Source organism: Chiloscyllium punctatum, chromosome 12, assembly GCF_047496795.1.
Source record: "Chiloscyllium punctatum isolate Juve2018m chromosome 12, sChiPun1.3, whole genome shotgun sequence".
Taxonomy (NCBI): domain Eukaryota; kingdom Metazoa; phylum Chordata; class Chondrichthyes; order Orectolobiformes; family Hemiscylliidae; genus Chiloscyllium; species Chiloscyllium punctatum.
The window spans coordinates 64,582,497-64,601,187 of record NC_092750.1 but is presented as its reverse complement, the minus strand read 5'-3'; the positions used below and the strand labels follow the sequence as shown (position 1 = coordinate 64,601,187).

General features: G+C 60.9%; 1 protein-coding gene across 1 annotated transcript in view; it reads right to left on the bottom strand.

Moving 5' to 3' along the window:
* zmynd10 (zinc finger, MYND-type containing 10) overlaps positions 1–17,877 on the bottom strand; it is an 87,730-nt gene extending 69,853 nt beyond the window's left edge. Inside the window, exon 1 of the mRNA XM_072582671.1 lies at positions 17,742–17,877. Coding sequence (XP_072438772.1) covers positions 17,742–17,854 — 113 coding nt within the window. The 5' untranslated portion in view covers positions 17,855–17,877. The remainder of the gene's footprint in view (positions 1–17,741) is intronic.
* Positions 17,878–18,691: the final 814 nt, after the last annotated feature.

Below are 18,691 nucleotides of genomic sequence, written 5' to 3'. Positions count from 1 at the left end.
GATGAGGAGATTGGCGGGGGAGATGGGGTGATGGGGAGATGAGGAGATTGGTGGGGTAGATGGGGAAATGGGGAGATGAGAAGATTGGCGAGGGGAGATGAGAAGATTGGCGGGGGGAGATGGGGGGATGGGGAGATTGGCGGGGGAGATGGGAAAATGGGGGGAATGGGGAGATGAGGAGATTGGCGGTGGAGATAGGGTGATGGGGGGATGAGGAGATTGGTGGGGTAGATGGGGAGATTGGCGGGGGCGATGGGGGTTGGGGAGATTGGCGGGAGAGATGGGGGTTGGGGAGATTGGCGGGAGAGATGGGGAGATGGGGAGATTGGCAGGGGAGATGGGGAGATGGAGGGATGGAGAGATTGGCGAGGGAGATGAAGGGATGGGGAGATGGGAGGGATGGGGAGATTGGTGGGGGAGATGGGTGGATGGGGAGATTGGCAGGGGAGATGGGGGGATGGGGAGATGGGGGGAATTGGCAGGGGAGATGGGGAGATTGGCGGGGGAGATGGAGGGAAGGGGAGATGAGGAGATTGGCGGGGGGAGATGGGGAGATTGGCGGGAGAGATGGGGAGATGGGGAGATTGGCAGGGGAGATGGGGAGATGGAGGGATGGGAGATTGGCGAGGGAGATGAAGGGATGGGGAGATGGGAGGGATGGGGAGATTGGTGGGGGAGATGGCTGGATGGGGAGATGAGGAGATTGGCGGGGGGAGATGGGGAGATGAGGAGATTGGCGGGTGAGATGGGGGGATGGGGAGATGAGGAGATTGGTGGAGTAGATGGGGAAATGGGGAGATGAGAAGATTGGCGGGGGGTGATGGGGAGATTGGCGGGGGATATGGGGAGATGGGGGAATGGGGAGATTGGCGGGGAGATGGGGAGATGGAGGGATGGGGAGACTGGCAGGGAGATGGGAAGATTGGTACGGGAGATGTGGAGATGGGGGATGGGGAGATTGGCAGGCGGAGTTGGGGAGATGGTGGAAATGTGGAGGTTGGCAGGGGAGATGGGGAGATTGGCGGGGGAGATGGGCAGAAGGGGAGATGAGGAGATTGGCGGGAGGAGATGGGGAGATTGGCAGGGGGAGATTGGCGGGGGAGATGGGGAGATGGGGAAATGGGGGAAAGGGGGAGATGGGGAGGAAGGGGAGATGAGGAGATTGGCGGGGGGAGATGGGGAGATTGGCAGGGGAGATGGGGGGATGGGGAGATTGGCAGGGGAGATGGGGAGATGGGGAGATGGGGAAATGGGGGGAAATGGGGAGATGGGGAGATGAGGAGATTGGTGGGGTAGATGGGGAAATGGGGAGATGAGAAGATTGGTGGGGGGTGATGGGGAGATTGGCGGGGGATATGGGGAGATTGGCAGGGGGAGTTGGGGAGATGGTGGAAATGGGGAGATTGGCTGGGGAGATGGGGAGATTGGCGGTGCAGATGGGGTGATGGGGAAATTAGCGTGGGAGATCGGGGGATGGGGAGATGGGGGAATGGGAGATTGGCAGGGGAGAAGGGGAGATTGGCAGGGAAGATGGGGAGATGGGGTGATGGGGGGGATGGGGAGATTAGCGTGGGAGATGGGGGATAGGGAGATTGGCGGGGGAGATGGGGAGATTGGCAAGGAAGATGGGGAGATGGGTTGATGGGGGGATGGGGAGATTAGCGTGGGAGATGGGGGGATAGGGAGATTGGCGGGGGAGATGGGGAGATTGGCAAGGAAGATGGGGAGATGGGTTGATGGGGGGATGGGGAGATTAGCGTGGGAGATGGGGGGATAGGGAGATTGGCGGGGGAGATGGGGAGATTGGCAGGGAAGATGGGGAGATGGGGTGATGGGGGGATGGGGAGATTAACGTGGGAGATGGGGGGATAGGGAGATCGGCGGGGGAGTTGGGGGGAATGGGGAGATTGGCAGGGAGATGGGGAGATTGGCGGGGGAGATGGCAAGATGAGGAGATTAGCGGGGGGAGATGGGGAGATTGGCAGGGGGAGATGGGGAGATTGGCGGGGAGATGGGGAGACTGGCAGGAGGGGATGGGGAGATTGGCGGGGAAGATGGGGGGGATATGGAGATTAGCAGGGGGAGATGGGGAGATTGGCGGGGGAGATGGGGAGATGAGAAGATTGGCGGGGGAAGATGGAGAGATTGGCGGGGAGATGGGGAGATTGGTGGGGGAGATGGGGGTTGGGGAGATTGGCGGGAGAGATGGGGAGATTGGCAGGGGAGATGGGGGGATGGGGAGATGCGGGGATTGGCAGGGGAGATGGGGAGATTGGTGGGGGAGATGGGGAGATTGGCAGGGGAGATGGGGGGAATGGGGAGATGGGGAGATTGGTGGGGGAGATGGGGGGATGGGGAGATGAGGAGATTGGTGGGGTAGATGGGGAAATGGGGAGAGGAGAAGATTGGCGGGGGGGCGTTGGGGAGATTGGCGGTGGATATGGGGAGATGGGGGGATGGGGAGATTGGCAGGGGGAGTTGGGGAGATTGGCGGGGGGAGATGGGGAGTTTGGCAGGGGAGATGGGGGGATGGGGAGATTGGCGGGGGAGATGGGGAATGGGGAGATTGGAAAATGGGAATGGGGAGAAGAGGAAATTGGCCGTGGAGATGGGGTGATGGGGGGATGGGGAGATTGGCGGGGGAGATGGGGAGATTGGCAGGGAAGATGGGGGTTGGGGAGATTGACAGGAGAGATGGGGAGATGGGCAGGGGAGATGGGGGGATGGGGAGATTGGCGAGGGAGATGAGGGGATGGGGACATGGGGAGATTGGTGGGGGAGATGGGTGGATGGGGAGATGGGGTGAAGGGGAGATGGGGGGATGGGTTGGTTGGCGGGGGAGATGGGGGGATGTGGAGATGGGGGAATGGGAGATTGGCAGGGGAGATGGGGAGGTGAGGAGATTGGCGGGGGGGAGAAGGGGAGATTGTCGGGGGAGATGGAGAGATGGGGGGGAATGGGGGTGATGGAGAGATGGGGAGATTAGCGTGGGAGATGGGGGGGATAGGGAGATCGGTGGGGGAGATGGAGGGATGGGGAGATTGGCAGGGAGATGGGGAGATTGGGCGGGGGAGATGGCGAGATGAGGAGATTAGCGGGGGGAGATGGGGAGACTGGCAGGAGGGGATGGGGAGATTGGCGGGGAAGATGGGGGGATGTGGAGATTAGCGGGGGAGATGGGGAGATTGGCGGGGGAGATGGGGGGATGGGGAGATAAGGAGATTGGTGGGGGAAATGGGGAAATGGGGAGATGAGAAGATTGGCGGGGGGAGATGGGGAGATTGGCGGGGAGATGGAGGGATGGAGAGATTGGCAGGGAGATGGGGAGATTGGCAGGGAGATGGGAAGATTGGCACGGGAGATGGGGGGAAGATGGGGAGATTGGCGGGGGAGATGGGGAGATGAGGAGATTGGTGGGGTAGACGGGGAAATGGGGAGATAAGAAGATTGGCAGGGGGTGATGGGGAGATTGGCGGGGGATATGGGGAGATGGGCGGGATGGGGAGATTGGCAGGGAGATGGGAAGGTTGGCATGGGTGATGTGGAGATGGGGAGATTGGGAAATTGGCAGGGGGAGTTGGGGAGATGGTGGAAATGGGGAGATTGGCAGGGGAGATTTGCGGGGGGAGATGGGGAGATTGGTGGGGGAGTTGGGGGGATGGGGAGATTGGCGGGGGGAGATGGGGAGATTGGCGGGGGAGATGGGGTGATGGGGAGATTGGCGGGGGAGATGGGGGGATGGGGAGATGAGGAGATTGGCGGGGGGTGATGGGGAGATTGGCGGGGGATATTGGGAGATTGGCAGGGAGATGGGGAGATGGAGGGATGGGGAGATTGGCAGGGAAATGGGAAGATTGGCACGGGAGATGTGGAGATGGGGGGATGGGGAGATTAGCAGGGGGAGATGGGGAGATGGTGGAAATGGGGAGATTGGCAGGGCAGATGGGGAGATGGTGGAAATGGGGAGATTGGCAGGGCAGATGGGGAGATTGGCAGGGGGAGATGGGGGGATGGGGAGATTGGCAGGGGAGATGGGGAGATGGGGAAATGGGGGGATTGGGGAGATGGGGAGATGAGGAGATTGGCGGTGGAGATGGGGTGATTGGCGGGAGAGATGGGATGGTGAGATTGGTGGGGAGATGGGGAGATTGGCGGGGGAGATGGGGAGATTGATGGGGGAGATGGGAAGATTAGTGGGAGAGATGAGGGGATGGGGAGATGGGGAGATTGGTGGGGGAGATGGGTGGATGGAGAGATGGGGGGATGGGAGATTGGTGGGGGAGATGGGGAGATTGGCGGGGCAGATGGAGAGATGAAGAGATGGGGAGTTGAGGAGATTGGCGGGGGAGATGGGGAGGTCAGGAGATTGGCGGGGGGAGAAGGGGAGATTGGCGGGGGAGATGGGGAGATGGAGGGAATGGGGTGGATGGGGGGATGGGGAGATTGGCGGGGGAGATTTGGGTATGGGGAGACTGACGGAGGAGATGGGGGGGATGGGGAGATTGGCAGGGAGATGGGGAGATTGGCGGGGGTGATTGGCAGGGGAGTTGGGAAGATTTGTTGCTGAGATGGGGAGATGGGGGGATGGGGAAATTGGCAGGGGAGATGGGGAGATTGACGGGGGAGATGGGGAGATTGACGGGGGAGATGGGGAGATTGACGGGGGCGATGGGGAGATTGGCGGGGGCGATGGGGGTTGGGGAGATTGGCGGGAGAGATGGGGGTTGGGGAGATTGGCGGGAGAGATGGGGAGATGGGGAGATTGGCAGGGGAGATGGGGAGATGGAGGGATGGGGAGACTGGCGAGGGAGATGAAGGGATGGGGAGATTGGTGGGGGAGATGGGTGGATGGGGAGATTGGCAGGGGAGATGGGGGGATGGGGAGATGGGGCGAATTGGCAGGGGAGATGGGGAGATTGGCGGGGGAGATGGAGGGAAGGGGAGATGAGGAGATTGGCGGGGGGAGATGGGGAGATTGGCGGGAGAGATGGGGAGATGGGGAGATTGGCAGGGGAGATGGGGAGATGGAGGGATGGGGAGATTGGCGAGGGAGATGAAGGGATGGGGAGATGGGAGGCATGGGGAGATTGGTGGGGGAGATGGGTGGATGGGGAGATGAGGAGATTTGCGGGGGGAGATGGGGAGATGAGGAGATTGGCGGGTGAGATGGGGGAATGGGGAGATGAGGAGATTGGTGGAGTAGATGGGGAAATGGGGAAATGAGAAGATTGGAGGGGGGTGATGGGGAGATTGGCGGGGGATATGGGGAGATGGGGGAATGGGGAGATTGGCGGGGAGATGGGGAGATGGAGGGATGGGGAGACTGGCAGGGAGATGGGAAGATTGGTACGGGAGATGTGGAGATGGGGGGATGGGGAGATTGGCAGGCGGAGTTGGGGAGATGGTGGAAATGTGGAGGTTGGCAGGGGAGATGGGGAGATTGGCGGGGGAGATGGGCGGAAGGGGAGATGAGGAGATTGGCGGGAGGAGATGGGGAGATTGGCAGGGGGAGATTGGCGGGGGAGATGGGGAGATGGGGAAATGGGGGAAAGGGGGAGATGGGGAGGAAGGGGAGATGAGGAGATTGGCGGGGGGAGATGGCGAGATTGGCAGGGGAGATAGGGGGATGGGGAGATGGGGAAATGGGGGGAAATGGGGAGATGGGGAGATGAGGAGATTGGTGGGGTAGATGGGGAAATGGGGAGATGAGAAGATTGGCGGGGGGTGATGGGGAGATTGGCGGGGGATATGGGGAGATGGGGGGATGGGGAGATTGGCGGGGGAGATGGGGAGATGGGGAGGTCAGGAGATTGGCGGGGGGAGAAGGGGAGATTGGCGGGGGAGATGGGGAGATGGGCGGGATGGGGAGATTGGCAGGGAGATGGGAAGGTTGGCACGGGTGATGTGGAGTTGGGGAGATTGGGAGATTGGCAGGGGGAGTTGGGGAGATGGTGGAAATGGGGAGATTGGCAGGGGAGATGGGGAGATTTGCGGGGGGAGATGGAGAGATTGGTGGGGGAGTTGGGGGGATGGGGAGATTGGCGGGGGGAGATGGGGAGATTGGCGGGGGAGATGGGGTGATGGGGAGATTGGCGGGGGAGATGGGGGGATGGGGAGATGAGGAGATTGGTGGGGTAGATGGGGAAATGGGGAGATGAAAATATTGGCGGGGGGTGATGGGGAGATTGGCGGGGAATATTGGGAGATTGGCAGGGAGATGGGGAGATGGAGGGATGGGGAGATTGGCATGGAAATGGGAAGATTGGCACGGGAGATGTGGAGATGGGGGGATGGGGAGATTGGCAGGGGGAGTTGGGGAGATGGTGGAAATGGGGAGATTGGCAGGGGAGATGGGGAGATTGGCGGGGGGAGATGGGGAGATTGGCGGGGGAGTTGGGGGGATGGGGAGATTGGCAGGGGGAGATGGGGAGATGGTGGAAATGGGGAGATTGGCAGGGCAGATGGGGAGATTGGCAGGGGGAGATGGGGGGATGGGGAGATTGGCAGGGGAGATGGGGAGATGAGGAGATTGGCGGTGGAGATGGGGTGATTGGTGGGAGAGATGGGATGGTGAGATTGGTGGGGAGATGGGGAGATTGGCGGGGGAGATGGGGAGATTGACGGGGGAGATGGGGAGATTGACGGGGGAGATGGGGTGTTTGGCGGGGGAGATTGCGAAATTGGCAGGGGGAGATGGGGAAATTGGCAGGGGGAGATGGGGAAATTGGCAGGGGGAGATTGGCAGGGGGAAATGGGGAGATTGGCAGGGGGAAATGGGGAGATTGGCAGGGGGAAAATGGGGAGATTGGCGGGAGAGGGGGGGAGATTGGCGGGAGAGGGGGGGAGATTGGCGGGAGAGGGGGGGGAGATTGGCGGGAGAGGGGGGGGAGATTGGCGGGAGAGGGGGGGGGGAGATTGGCGGGGGAGATGGGAAATTGGCAGGAGAGGTGGGGAGATTGGCAGGGGAGATGGAGAGATTGGTGGGGCAGATGGGGAGATTGGCGGGGGGAGATGGGGAAATTGGCAGGGAAGATGGGCAGATTGGCAGTGGGATATGGGGAGATGGGCCGGGGAGATGGGGAAATTGGCGGGGGAGATGAGGAAATTGGCGGAGATGGAGGATGGGGAGATCGGCAGGGGGAGATGGGGGGATGGGGAGATGAGGAGATTGGTGGGGGAAATTGGGAAATGGGGAGATGAGGAGATTGGCGGGGGGAGATGAGGAGATTGGCTGGGGAGATGAGGAGATTGGCTGGGGAGATGAGGAGATTGGCTGGGGAGATTGGCTGGGGAGATGGGGAGATTGGCTGGGGAGATGGGGAGATTGGCTGGGGGAGATGGGGAGATTGGCTGGGGGAGATGGGGAGATTGGCTGGGGGAGATGGGGAGATTGGCTGGGGGAGATGGGGAGATTGGCAGGAGATATGGGGGGGATGGGGAGATTGGCGGGGAGATGGGGAGATGGGGAAATGGGGAGATGAGGAGATTGGTGGTGGAGATGGGGTGATGGGGGGATGGGGAGATTGGCTGGGGAGATGGGGGGGATAGGGAGATTGGCGGGGGAGATGGGGGTATGGGGAGATTGGCGGAGGAGATGGGGGGATGGGGAGATTGGCAGGGAGATGGGGGGATGGGGAGACTGGCAAGAGGAGATGGGGAGATTGGTGGGGGAGATGGGGGGATGGGGAGATGAGGAGATTGGTGGGGGAAATGGAAATGGGGAGATGAGAAGATTGGCGGGGAGGTGGAGGGACGGGGAGATTGGCAGGGAGATGGGAAGATTGGCACGGGAGATGTGGAGATGGGGGGATGGGGAGATTGGTAGGGGAGTTGTGGAGATGGTGGAAATGGGGAGATTGGCAGGGGAGATGGGGAGATTGGCAGGGATATGGGGGGAGTTGGGGAGACTGACAGGAGGAGATGGGGGATGGGGAGACTGGCGGGGAAGATGGGTGGGATTGTGAGATTGGCAGGGGGAGATGTGGAGATTGGCGGGCGAGATGGGGGGATGAGGAGATTGGTGGGGGAGATGGGGAAATGGGGAGATGAGAAGATTAGCAGGGAGATGGAGGGATGGGGAGATTGGCAGGGAGATGGGAAGATTGGCACGGGAGATGTGGAGATGGGGGGGAATGGGGAGATTGGCAGGGGGAGTTGGGGAGATTGGCGGGGGAGATGGGGTGAAGGGGAGATGAGGAGATTGGCGGGGGGAGTTGGGGAGATTGGCGGGGGGAGATGGGGGGATGGGGAGATTAGCGGGGGAGATGGGGAAATGGGGAGAATGGGGAGATGAGGTGATTGGCGGTGGAGATGGGGTGATGGGGAGATTGGCAGGGGAGATGGGGGATGGGGAGATTGGCTGGGGGAGATGGGGGGAATGGGGTGATTGGCAGGAGACATGGGGAGATGGGATGGTGAGATTGGTGGGCAGATGGGGAGATTGGCGGGGGAGATGGGGAGATTGACGGGGGAGATGGGGAGATTGACGGGGGAGATGGGGAGATTGACGGGGGAGATTGGCAGGGTGATGGGAAAGTGGCGGGAGGGGTGGAGAGATTGGCAAGGGGAGATGGGGAGATTGGTGGGGCAGGTGGGGAGATTGGCAGGGGGAGATGGGGAAATTGGCAGGGAAGATGGGGAGATTGGCAATGGGAGATGGGGAAATTGGCGGGGTGATGGGGAGATGGGGAGATTGCGGGGGAGATGGGGGGAAGGGGAGATGAGGAGATTGGCGGGGTGAGATGGGAAGATTAGTGGGAGAGATGGGGGGATGGGGAGATTGGCGGGTGAGATGGGGAGATGGGGAGATGGGGAAATGGGGGGAATGGGGAGATGGGGAGATGAGGATATTGGCGGTGGAGATGTGGTGATGGGGAGATTGGCAGGGGGAGATGGATAGATTGGTTGAGGAGATAGGGGATGGGGAGATTGGCAGGGGGAGAAGGGGAGATTGGCAGGGGGAGATGGGGAGATTGGTGGGGTAGATGGTGGGGTGGGGAGATTGGCAGGGGAAATGAGGAGCTTAGCGGGGGGAGATGGGGAGATTGGCAGGGGGAGATGGGGAGATTGGCGGGGAGATGGGGCTTGCGGGGTGGGGAGATTGCCGGGGGAGATGGAGGGATGGGGAGATTGGCAGGGGGAGATGGGGAGATTGGGGGATGGGGAGATTGGCGGGGGGGGATTGGCAGGGGGAGATGGGGAGATTGGCGGGGAGGTGGGGAGATGGGGAGATGAGGAGATTTGCGGGGGGAGATGGGGAGATTGGCAGGGGAGATGGGTAGATTGGTGGGGAGATGTGGAGATTGGCCGGGCAGATTGGCAGGGGAGATGTGGAGATTGGCGGGGCAGATGGGGAGATTGGCGGGGGAGATGGAGAAATTAGCAGGGGGAGATGGGGAAATTGGCAGGGGGAGATGGGGGATCGGGAGATTGGCAGGGGGAGTTGGGGAGATGGGTAGATTGGCAGGGGAGATGGGGAGATGAGGAGATTGGCGGGAGAGATGGGGAGATTGGCGGGGGAGATGGGGAGATTGGCGGGGGCGATTGGCGGGGGAGTTGGGAAGATTGGTGGGTGAGATGGGCGAAGGGGAGATTGGCAGGGGGAGAAGGGGATATGAGGAAGTTGGCAGGTGGAGATGGGGAGATTGGCAGGGGGAGATTGGGAGATTGGCGGGGAGATGGGGGGGATGGGGAGACTGACAGGAGGAGATGGGGAGATGGGGGATGGGGAGATTGGCGGGGAAGATGGGGGGGATGGGGAGATTGGCAGGGGGAGATGTGGAGATGGGGGATGGGGAGATTGGCGGGGAAGATGGGGGGGAATGGGGAGACTGACAGGAGGAGATGGGGAGATGGGGGATGGGGAGATTGGCGGGGAAGATGGGGGGGATGGGTAGATTGGCAGGGGGAGATGTGGAGATTGGCGGGCGAGATGGGGGGATGAGGAGGTTGGTGGGGGAGATGGGGAAATGGGGAGATGAGAAGATTGGCAGGGAGATGGAGGGATGGGGAGATTGGCAGGGAGATGGGAAGATTGGCAGGGGAGATGTGGAGAAGGGGGGAATGGGGAGATTGGCAGGGGGAGTTGGGGAGATTGGCGGGGGAGATGGGGTGAAGGGGAGATGAGAAGATTGGCGGGGGGAGATGGGGAGATTGGCGGGGGAGATGGTGGGATGGGGAGATTGGCGGGGGAGATGGGGAAATGGGGAGATTGGCAGGGGAGATGGGGGATGGGGAGGTTGGTGGGGGAGATGGGGGGGAATGGGGTGATTGGGGGAGAGATGGGGAGATGGGATGGTGAGATTGGCGGGGGAGATGGGGAGATTGACGGGGGAGATGGGGAGATTGGCAGGGTGATGGGAAATTGGCGGGTGGGGTGGAGAGATTGGCAAGGGGAGATAGGGAGATTGGTGGGGCAGATGGGGAGATTGGCAGGGGGAGATGGGGAAATTGGCAGGGAAGATGGGGAGATTGGCAATGGGAGATGGGGAAGTTGGCGGGGAGATGGGGAAATTGGCGGGGAGATGGGGAAATTGGCGGGGAGATGGGGTGAAGGGGAGATGAGGAGATTGGCCGGGGGAGATGGGAAGATTAGTGGGAGAGATGGGGGGATGGGGAGATTGGCGGATGAGATGGGGAGATGGGGAAATGGGGGGAATGGGGAGATGAGGAGATTGGCGGTGGAGATGTGGTGATGGGGAGATTGGCAGGGGGAGATGGATAGATTGGTGGAGGAGATAGGGGATGGGGAGATTGGCAGGGGGAGATGGGGACATTGGCAGGGGGAGATGGGGAGATTGGTGGGGTAGATGGTGGGGTGGGGAGATTGGCAGGGGAGATGAGGAGCTTAGCAGGGGGAGATGGGGAGATTGGCAGGGGGAGATGGGGAGATTGGCGGGGAGATGGGGGTTGGGGGGTGGGGAGATTGGCGGGGGAGATGGAGGGATGGGGAGATTGGCGGGGGAGATGGAGGGATGGGGAGATTGGCGGGGGAGATGGGGAGATTGGAGGATGGGGTGATTGGCGGGGGGAGATTGGCAGGGAGAGATGGGGAGATTGGCGGGGAAGATGGGCAGATTGGCAGTGGAGATGGGGAGATGGGCCGGGGAGATGGGGAATTTGGCGGGGGAGAAGAGGAAATTAGCGGAGATGGAGGATGGGGAGATCGGCAGGGGGAGATGGGGGGATGGAGAGATGAGGAGATTGGCGGGGGGAGATGGGGAGATTGGTGGGGCAGATGGGGAGATTTGCAGGGGGAGATGGGGAGATTGGCAGTGGGAGATGGGGAGATTGGCTGTGGAGATGAGGAGATTGGCTGGGGGAGATGGGGAGATTGGCTGGGGGAGATGGGGAGATTGGCTGGGGGAGATGGGGAGATTGGCGGGAGATATGGGGGGGATGGGGAGATTGGCAGGGGAGATGGGGAGATGGTGAAATGGGGAGATGAGGAGATTGGTGGTGGAGATGGGGTGATGGGGGGATGGGGAGATTGGCGGGGGAGATGGGGAGATTGGCGGGGGAGAAGGGGAGATTGACGGGGGAGATGGGGAGGTGGGAGAGATGAGGGGATGGGGAGATGGGGAGATTGGTGGGGGAGATGGGTGGATGGAGAGATGGGGGGATGGGAGATTGGTGGGGGAGATGGGGAGATTGGCGGGGCAGATGGAGCGATGGAGGGATGGGGAGTTGAGTAGATTGGCAGGGCAGATGGGGAGATTGGCGGGGGAGATGGGGAGGTCAGGAGGTTGGCGGGAGGAGAAGGGGAGATTGGCGGGGGAGATGGAGGGAAGGGGGAGATTGGCGGGGGTGATGGAGGGAAGGGAAAGATTGGCGGGGGAGATGGGGAGATGATGGATGGGGGAATGGGGGGTATGGGGGATGGGGAGATGGGGAGATTGGTGGGGGAGACGGGGGGATAGGGAGATTGGCGGGGGAGATGGGGGTATGGGGAGATTGGCGGAGGAGATGGGGGGATGGGGAGATTGACAGGGAGATGGGGGGATGGGGAGACTGGCAAGAGGAGATGGGGAGATTGGCGGGGGAGATGGGGGGGGATGGGGAGATGAGGAGATTGTGGGGGAAATGGAAATGGGGAGATGAGAAGATTGGCGGGGGAGATTGGGAGATTGGCGGGGAGATGGAGGGACGGGGAGATTGGCAGGGAGATGGAAAGATTGGCACGGGAGATGTGGAGATGGGGGGGATGGGGAGATTGGCAGGGGGAGTTGGGGAGATTGGCGGGGGAGATGGGGTGAAGGGGAGATGGGGAGATTTGCGGGGGAGATGGGGAAATGGGGGGAATGGGGAGATGAGGAGATTGGCGGTGGAGATGGGGTGATGGGGAGATTGGCAGGGGAGATGGGGGATGGGGAGATTGGCGGGGGAGATGGGGGGAATGGGGTGATTGGCGGGAGAGATGGGGAGATGGGATAGTGAGATTGGCGGGGAGATGGTGAGATTGGCGGGGGAGATGGGGAGATTGACGGGGCAGATGGGGAGATTGACGGGGCAGATGGGGAGATTGGCGGGAGGGGTGGAGAGATTGGCAAGGGGAGATAGGGAGATTGGTGGGGCAGATGGGGAGATTGGCAGGGGGAGATGGGGAAATTGGCAGGGAAGATGGGGAGATTGGCAATGGGAGATGGGGAAATTGGCGGGGAGATGGGGAGATTGCGGGGGAGATGGGGGGAAGGGGAGATGCGGAGATTGGCGGGGAGATAGGGAGATTGGTGGGGCAGATGGGGAGATTGGCAGGGGGAGATGGGGAAATTGGCAGGGAAGATGGGGAGATTGGCAATGGGAGATGGGAAAATTGGCAGGGGGAGATGGGGAGATTGGCAGGGGAGATGGGAAGATTAGTGGGAGAGATGGGGGGATGGGGAGATTGGCGGGTGAGATGGGGAGATGTGGAAATGGGGGGAATGGGGAGATGGGGAGATGAGGAGATTGGCGGTGGAGATGTGGTGATGGGGAGATTGGCAGGGGGAGATGGATAGATTGGTGGAGGAGATAGGGGATGGGGAGATTGGCAGGGGGAGAAGGAGAGATTGGCAGGGGGAGATGGGGAGATTGGCAGGGGGAGATGGGGAGATTGGTGGGGTAGATGGTGGGGTGGGGAGATTGGCAGGGGAGATGAGGAGCTTAGCGGGGGGAGATGGGGAGATTGGCAGGGGGAGATGGGGAGATTGGCAGGGAGGTGGGGGTTGGGGGGTGGGGAGATTGGCGGGGGAGATGGAAGGATGGGGAGATTGGCAGGGGGAGATGGGGAGATTGGAGGATGGGGAGATTGGCAGGGGGAGATTGGCAGGGGGAGATGGGGAGATTGGCGGGGAGGTAGGGAGATGAGGAGATTTGCGGGGGGAGATGGGGAGATTGGCAGGGGAGATGGGTAGATTGGCGGGGAGATGTGGAGATTGGCGGGGCAGATGGGGAGATTGGCAGGGGAGATGGGGAGATTGGCGGGGGGGTGGGGAGATTGGCGGGGCAGATGGGGAGATTGGCAGGGGGAGATGGGGGATCGGGAGATTGGCAGGGGGAGTTGGGGAGATGGGTAGATTGGCGGGGGAGATGGGGAGATGAGGTGATTGGCGGGGGAGATGGGGAGATTGGCGGGGAAGATGGGGAGATTGGCAGGGGGAGATGGATAGATTGGTTGAGGAGATAGGGGATGGGGAGATTGGCAGGGGGAGAAGGGGAGATTGGCAGGGGGAGATGGGGAGATTGGTGGGGTAGATGGTGGGGTGGGGAGATTGGCAGGGGAAATGAGGAGCTTAGCGGGGGGAGATGGGGAGATTGGCGGGAGGGGTGGAGAGATTGGCAAGGGGAGATAGGGAGATTGGTGGGGCAGATGGGGAGATTGGCAGGGGGAGATGGGGAAATTGGCAGGGAAGATGGGGAGATTGGCAATGGGAGATGGGGAAATTGGCGGGGAGATGGGGAGATTGCGGGGGAGATGGGGGGAAGGGGAGATGCGGAGATTGGCGGGGAGATAGGGAGATTGGTGGGGCAGATGGGGAGATTGGCAGGGGGAGATGGGGAAATTGGCAGGGAAGATGGGGAGATTGGCAATGGGAGATGGGAAAATTGGCAGGGGGAGATGGGGAGATTGGCAGGGGAGATGGGGAGATTAGTGGGAGAGATGGGGGGATGGGGAGATTGGCGGGTGAGATGGGGAGATGTGGAAATGGGGGGAATGGGGAGATGGGGAGATGAGGAGATTGGCGGTGGAGATGTGGTGATGGGGAGATTGGCAGGGGGAGATGGATAGATTGGTGGAGGAGATAGGGGATGGGGAGATTGGCAGGGGGAGAAGGGGAGATTGGCAGGGGGAGATGGGGAGATTGGCAGGGGGAGATGGGGAGATTGGTGGGGTAGATGGTGGGGTGGGGAGATTGGCAGGGGAGATGAGGAGCTTAGCGGGGGGAGATGGGGAGATTGGCAGGGGGAGATGGGGAGATTGGCAGGGAGGTGGGGGTTGGGGGGTGGGGAGATTGGCGGGGGAGATGGAAGGATGGGGAGATTGGCAGGGGGAGATGGGGAGATTGAAGGATGGGGAGATTGGCGGGGGGAGATTGGCAGGGGGAGATGGGGAGATTGGCGGGGAGGTAGGGAGATGAGATTTGCGGGGGGAGATGGGGAGATTGGCAGGGGAGATGGGGAGATTGGCGGGGAGATGTGGAGATTGGCGGGGCAGATGGGGAGATTGGCAGGGGAGATGGGGAGATTGGCGGGGGAGATGGGGAGATTGGCGGGGGAGATGGGGAGATTGGCGGGGGAGATGGGGAGATTGGCGGGGGAGATGGGGAGATTGGCAGGGGGAGATGGGGGATCGGGAGATTGGCAGGGGGAGTTGGGGAGATGGGTAGATTGGCGGGGGAGATGGGGAGATGAGGTGATTGGCGGGGGAGATGGGGAGATTGGCGGGGAAGATGGGGAGATTGGCAGGGGGAGATGGATAGATTGGTTGAGGAGATAGGGGATGGGGAGATTGGCAGGGGGAGAAGGGGAGATTGGCAGGGGGAGATTGGTGGGGTAGATGGTGGGGTGGGGAGTTGGCAGGGGAAATGAGGAGCTTAGCGGGGGGAGATGGGGAGATTGGCGGGAGGGGTGGAGAGATTGGCAAGGGGAGATAGGGAGATTGGTGGGGCAGATGGGGAGATTGGCAGGGGGAGATGGGGAAATTGGCAGGGAAGATGGGGAGATTGGCAATGGGAGATGGGGAAATTGGCGGGGAGATGGGGAGATTGCGGGGGAGATGGGGGGAAGGGGAGATGCGGAGATTGGCGGGGAGATAGGGAGATTGGTGGGGCAGATGGGGAGATTGGCAGGGGGAGATGGGGAAATTGGCAGGGAAGATGGGGAGATTGGCAATGGGAGATGGGAAAATTGGCAGGGGGAGATGGGGAGATTGGCAGGGGAGATGGGAAGATTAGTGGGAGAGATGGGGGGATGGGGAGATTGGCGGGTGAGATGGGGAGATGTGGAAATGGGGGGAATGGGGAGATGGGGAGATGAGGAGATTGGCGGTGGAGATGTGGTGATGGGGAGATTGGCAGGGGGAGATGGATAGATTGGTGGAGGAGATAGGGGATGGGGAGATTGGCAGGGGGAGAAGGGGAGATTGGCAGGGGGAGATGGGGAGATTGGCAGGGGGAGATGGGGAGATTGGTGGGGTAGATGGTGGGGTGGGGAGATTGGCAGGGGAGATGAGGAGCTTAGCTGGGGGAGATGGGGAGATTGGCAGGGGGAGATGGGGAGATTGGCAGGGAGGTGGGGGTTGGGGGGTGGGGAGATTGGCAGGGGAGATGGAAGGATGGGGAGATTGGCAGGGGGAGATGGGGAGATTGGAGGATGGGCAGATTGGCGGGGGGAGATTGGCAGGGGGAGATGGGGAGATTGGCGGGGAGGTAGGGAGATGAGGAGATTTGCGGGGGGAGATGGGGAGATTGGCAGGGGAGATGGGTAGATTGGCGGGGAGATGTGGAGATTGGCGGGGCAGATGGGGAGATTGGCAGGGGAGCTGGGGAGATTGGCGGGGGGGTGGGGAGATTGGCGGGGCAGATGGGGAGATTGGCGGGGGAGATGGGGAGATTGGCAGGGGGAGATGGGGGATCGGGAGATTGGCAGGGGGAGTTGGGGAGATGGGTAGATTGGCGGGGGAGATGGGGAGATGAGGTGATTGGCGGGGGAGATGGGGAGATTGGCGGGGAAGATGGGGAGATTGGCAGGGGGAGATGGATAGATTGGTTGAGGAGATAGGGGATGGGGAGATTGGCAGGGGGAGAAGGGGAGATTGGCAGGGGGAGATGGGGAGATTGGTGGGGTAGATGGTCGGGTGGGGAGATTGGCAGGGGAAATGAGGAGCTTAGCGGGGGGAGATGGGGAGATTGGCAGGGGGAGATGGGGAGATTGGCGGGGAGATGGGGCTTGCGGGGTGGGGAGATTGCCGGGGGAGATGGAGGGATGGGGAGATTGGCAGGGGGAGATGGGGAGATTGGGGGATGGGGAGATTGGCGGGGGGGGATTGGCAGGGGGAGATGGGGAGATTGGCGGGGAGGTGGGGAGATGGGGAGATGAGGAGATTTGCGGGGGGAGATGGGGAGATTGGCAGGGGAGATGGGTAGATTGGTGGGGAGATGTGGAGATTGGCCGGGCAGATTGGCAGGGGAGATGTGGAGATTGGCGGGGCAGATGGGGAGATTGGCGGGGGAGATGGAGAAATTAGCAGGGGGAGATGGGGAAATTGGCAGGGGGAGATGGGGGATCGGGAGATTGGCAGGGGGAGTTGGGGAGATGGGTAGATTGGCAGGGGAGATGGGGAGATGAGGAGATTGGCGGGAGAGATGGGGAGATTGGCGGGGGCGATTGGCGGGGGAGTTGGGAAGATTGGTGGGTGAGATGGGCGAAGGGGAGATTGGCAGGGGGAGAAGGGGATATGAGGAAGTTGGCAGGTGGAGATGGGGAGATTGGCAGGGGGAGATTGGGAGATTGGCGGGGAGATGGGGGGGATGGGGAGACTGACAGGAGGAGATGGGGAGATGGGGGATGGGGAGATTGGCGGGGAAGATGGGGGGGATGGGGAGATTGGCAGGGGGAGATGTGGAGATGGGGGATGGGGAGATTGGCGGGGAAGATGGGGGGGAATGGGGAGACTGACAGGAGGAGATGGGGAGATGGGGGATGGGGAGATTGGCGGGGAAGATGGGGGGGATGGGGAGATTGGCAGGGGGAGATGTGGAGATTGGCGGGCGAGATGGGGGGATGAGGAGGTTGGTGGGGGAGATGGGGAAATGGGGAGATGAGAAGATTGGCAGGGAGATGGAGGGATGGGGAGATTGGCAGGGAGATGGGAAGATTGGCAGGGGAGATGTGGAGATGGGGGGGATGGGGAGATTGGCAGGGGGAGTTAGGGAGATTGGCGGGGGAGATGGGGTGAAGGGGAGATGAGGAGATTGGCGGGGAGATGGGGGTTGGGGGATGGGGAGATTGGCAGGGGGAGGTGGGGAGACTGGCGGGGAGATGGGGAGTTGGGGTGTTTGGCGGGGGAGATGGGGAGTTGGGGTGTTTGGCGGGGGAGATGGGGAGTTGGGGTGTTTGGCGGGGGAGATGGGGAGTTGGGGTGTTTGGCGGGGGAGATGGGGGGATGGGGTGTTATCCCTTTCCCAACACCCTCGCCACTCTAGCCCCGGTGGTCACTTCCCCGCAAACTCCCTGGGATTCCCTCTCCCCATCCCCCTCCTCACCGGGAGCTGCCGATCTCTTTCAGAGGGAACTCTTCGAGACTCTGCGCGTATCCTGCAGCCTCCACGGGGGGGAGGACCAGCGCCGAGCCCTGACAGCCGAACCCGTCCGCCATGGGCCCGCTCCAACCGCCGCAACGACTGTTCCCATAGCAACCGGTACGCAACCCGCGTTGCACATGTGCAGCAATGGGGGCGGGGCTGAGTTTCCAGTCAGCCAATGGGAAAAGGGAGCCGCCGCTCTATATCCGCGTCCAGGAATAATCACCGCCCATTTGATTTACGTCACCGTGGAGTCCCGCCCTATGTGGGTGGGGCTTGATATGTCCACGCCCCATTCAAGTTGTGTCCGAAAGGAGACCTACCTCAGTGGGTGTGTCCCACCAAAACCACGCCTACAGTGGGCGTGTCCCAGGGCAAAGATTCCCTCCCCTTGGCTGTGTCTTTCAGTCGAGCCCACCTGAAAAAGTGTCCAGATTCTAGGTTCAGGAAAGGAATATATTTTATTAATGGTTTCTATGTCTAGCTCTAGTTTTTGTCTCAGATTTCCCAAGTTCTTTGATTTTATTCTACTAATGTATTTGCTGATAATGTAATTATCAGGCCTGATTTTGATGGATATTTAGCACTGTCAGTCTTGCTTAGACTTGACCCTGCATCTGTCAACTCAAAGCATTTTTGACCAAAATGTTCTAAAACCTTTGTTAATAGGGCAAGGCAAAGGGGCACCTGAGGGAAAAGGGCAATCTGCTAGGTCAACCATGAGATTTAAATAAACGAAGGTGAACAACACATCACTTGAAATGGTGGTGAATTAGAATAATAGACGGTACAGAAAGAGAAATACAAAAATACTGGACCAACAGAGTCATTGAGTCATACAGCATGGAAACAGATCCTTTGGCCCAACACATCCATGCCACCCATGTTCCCTAAACTGAACTAGTCCTATT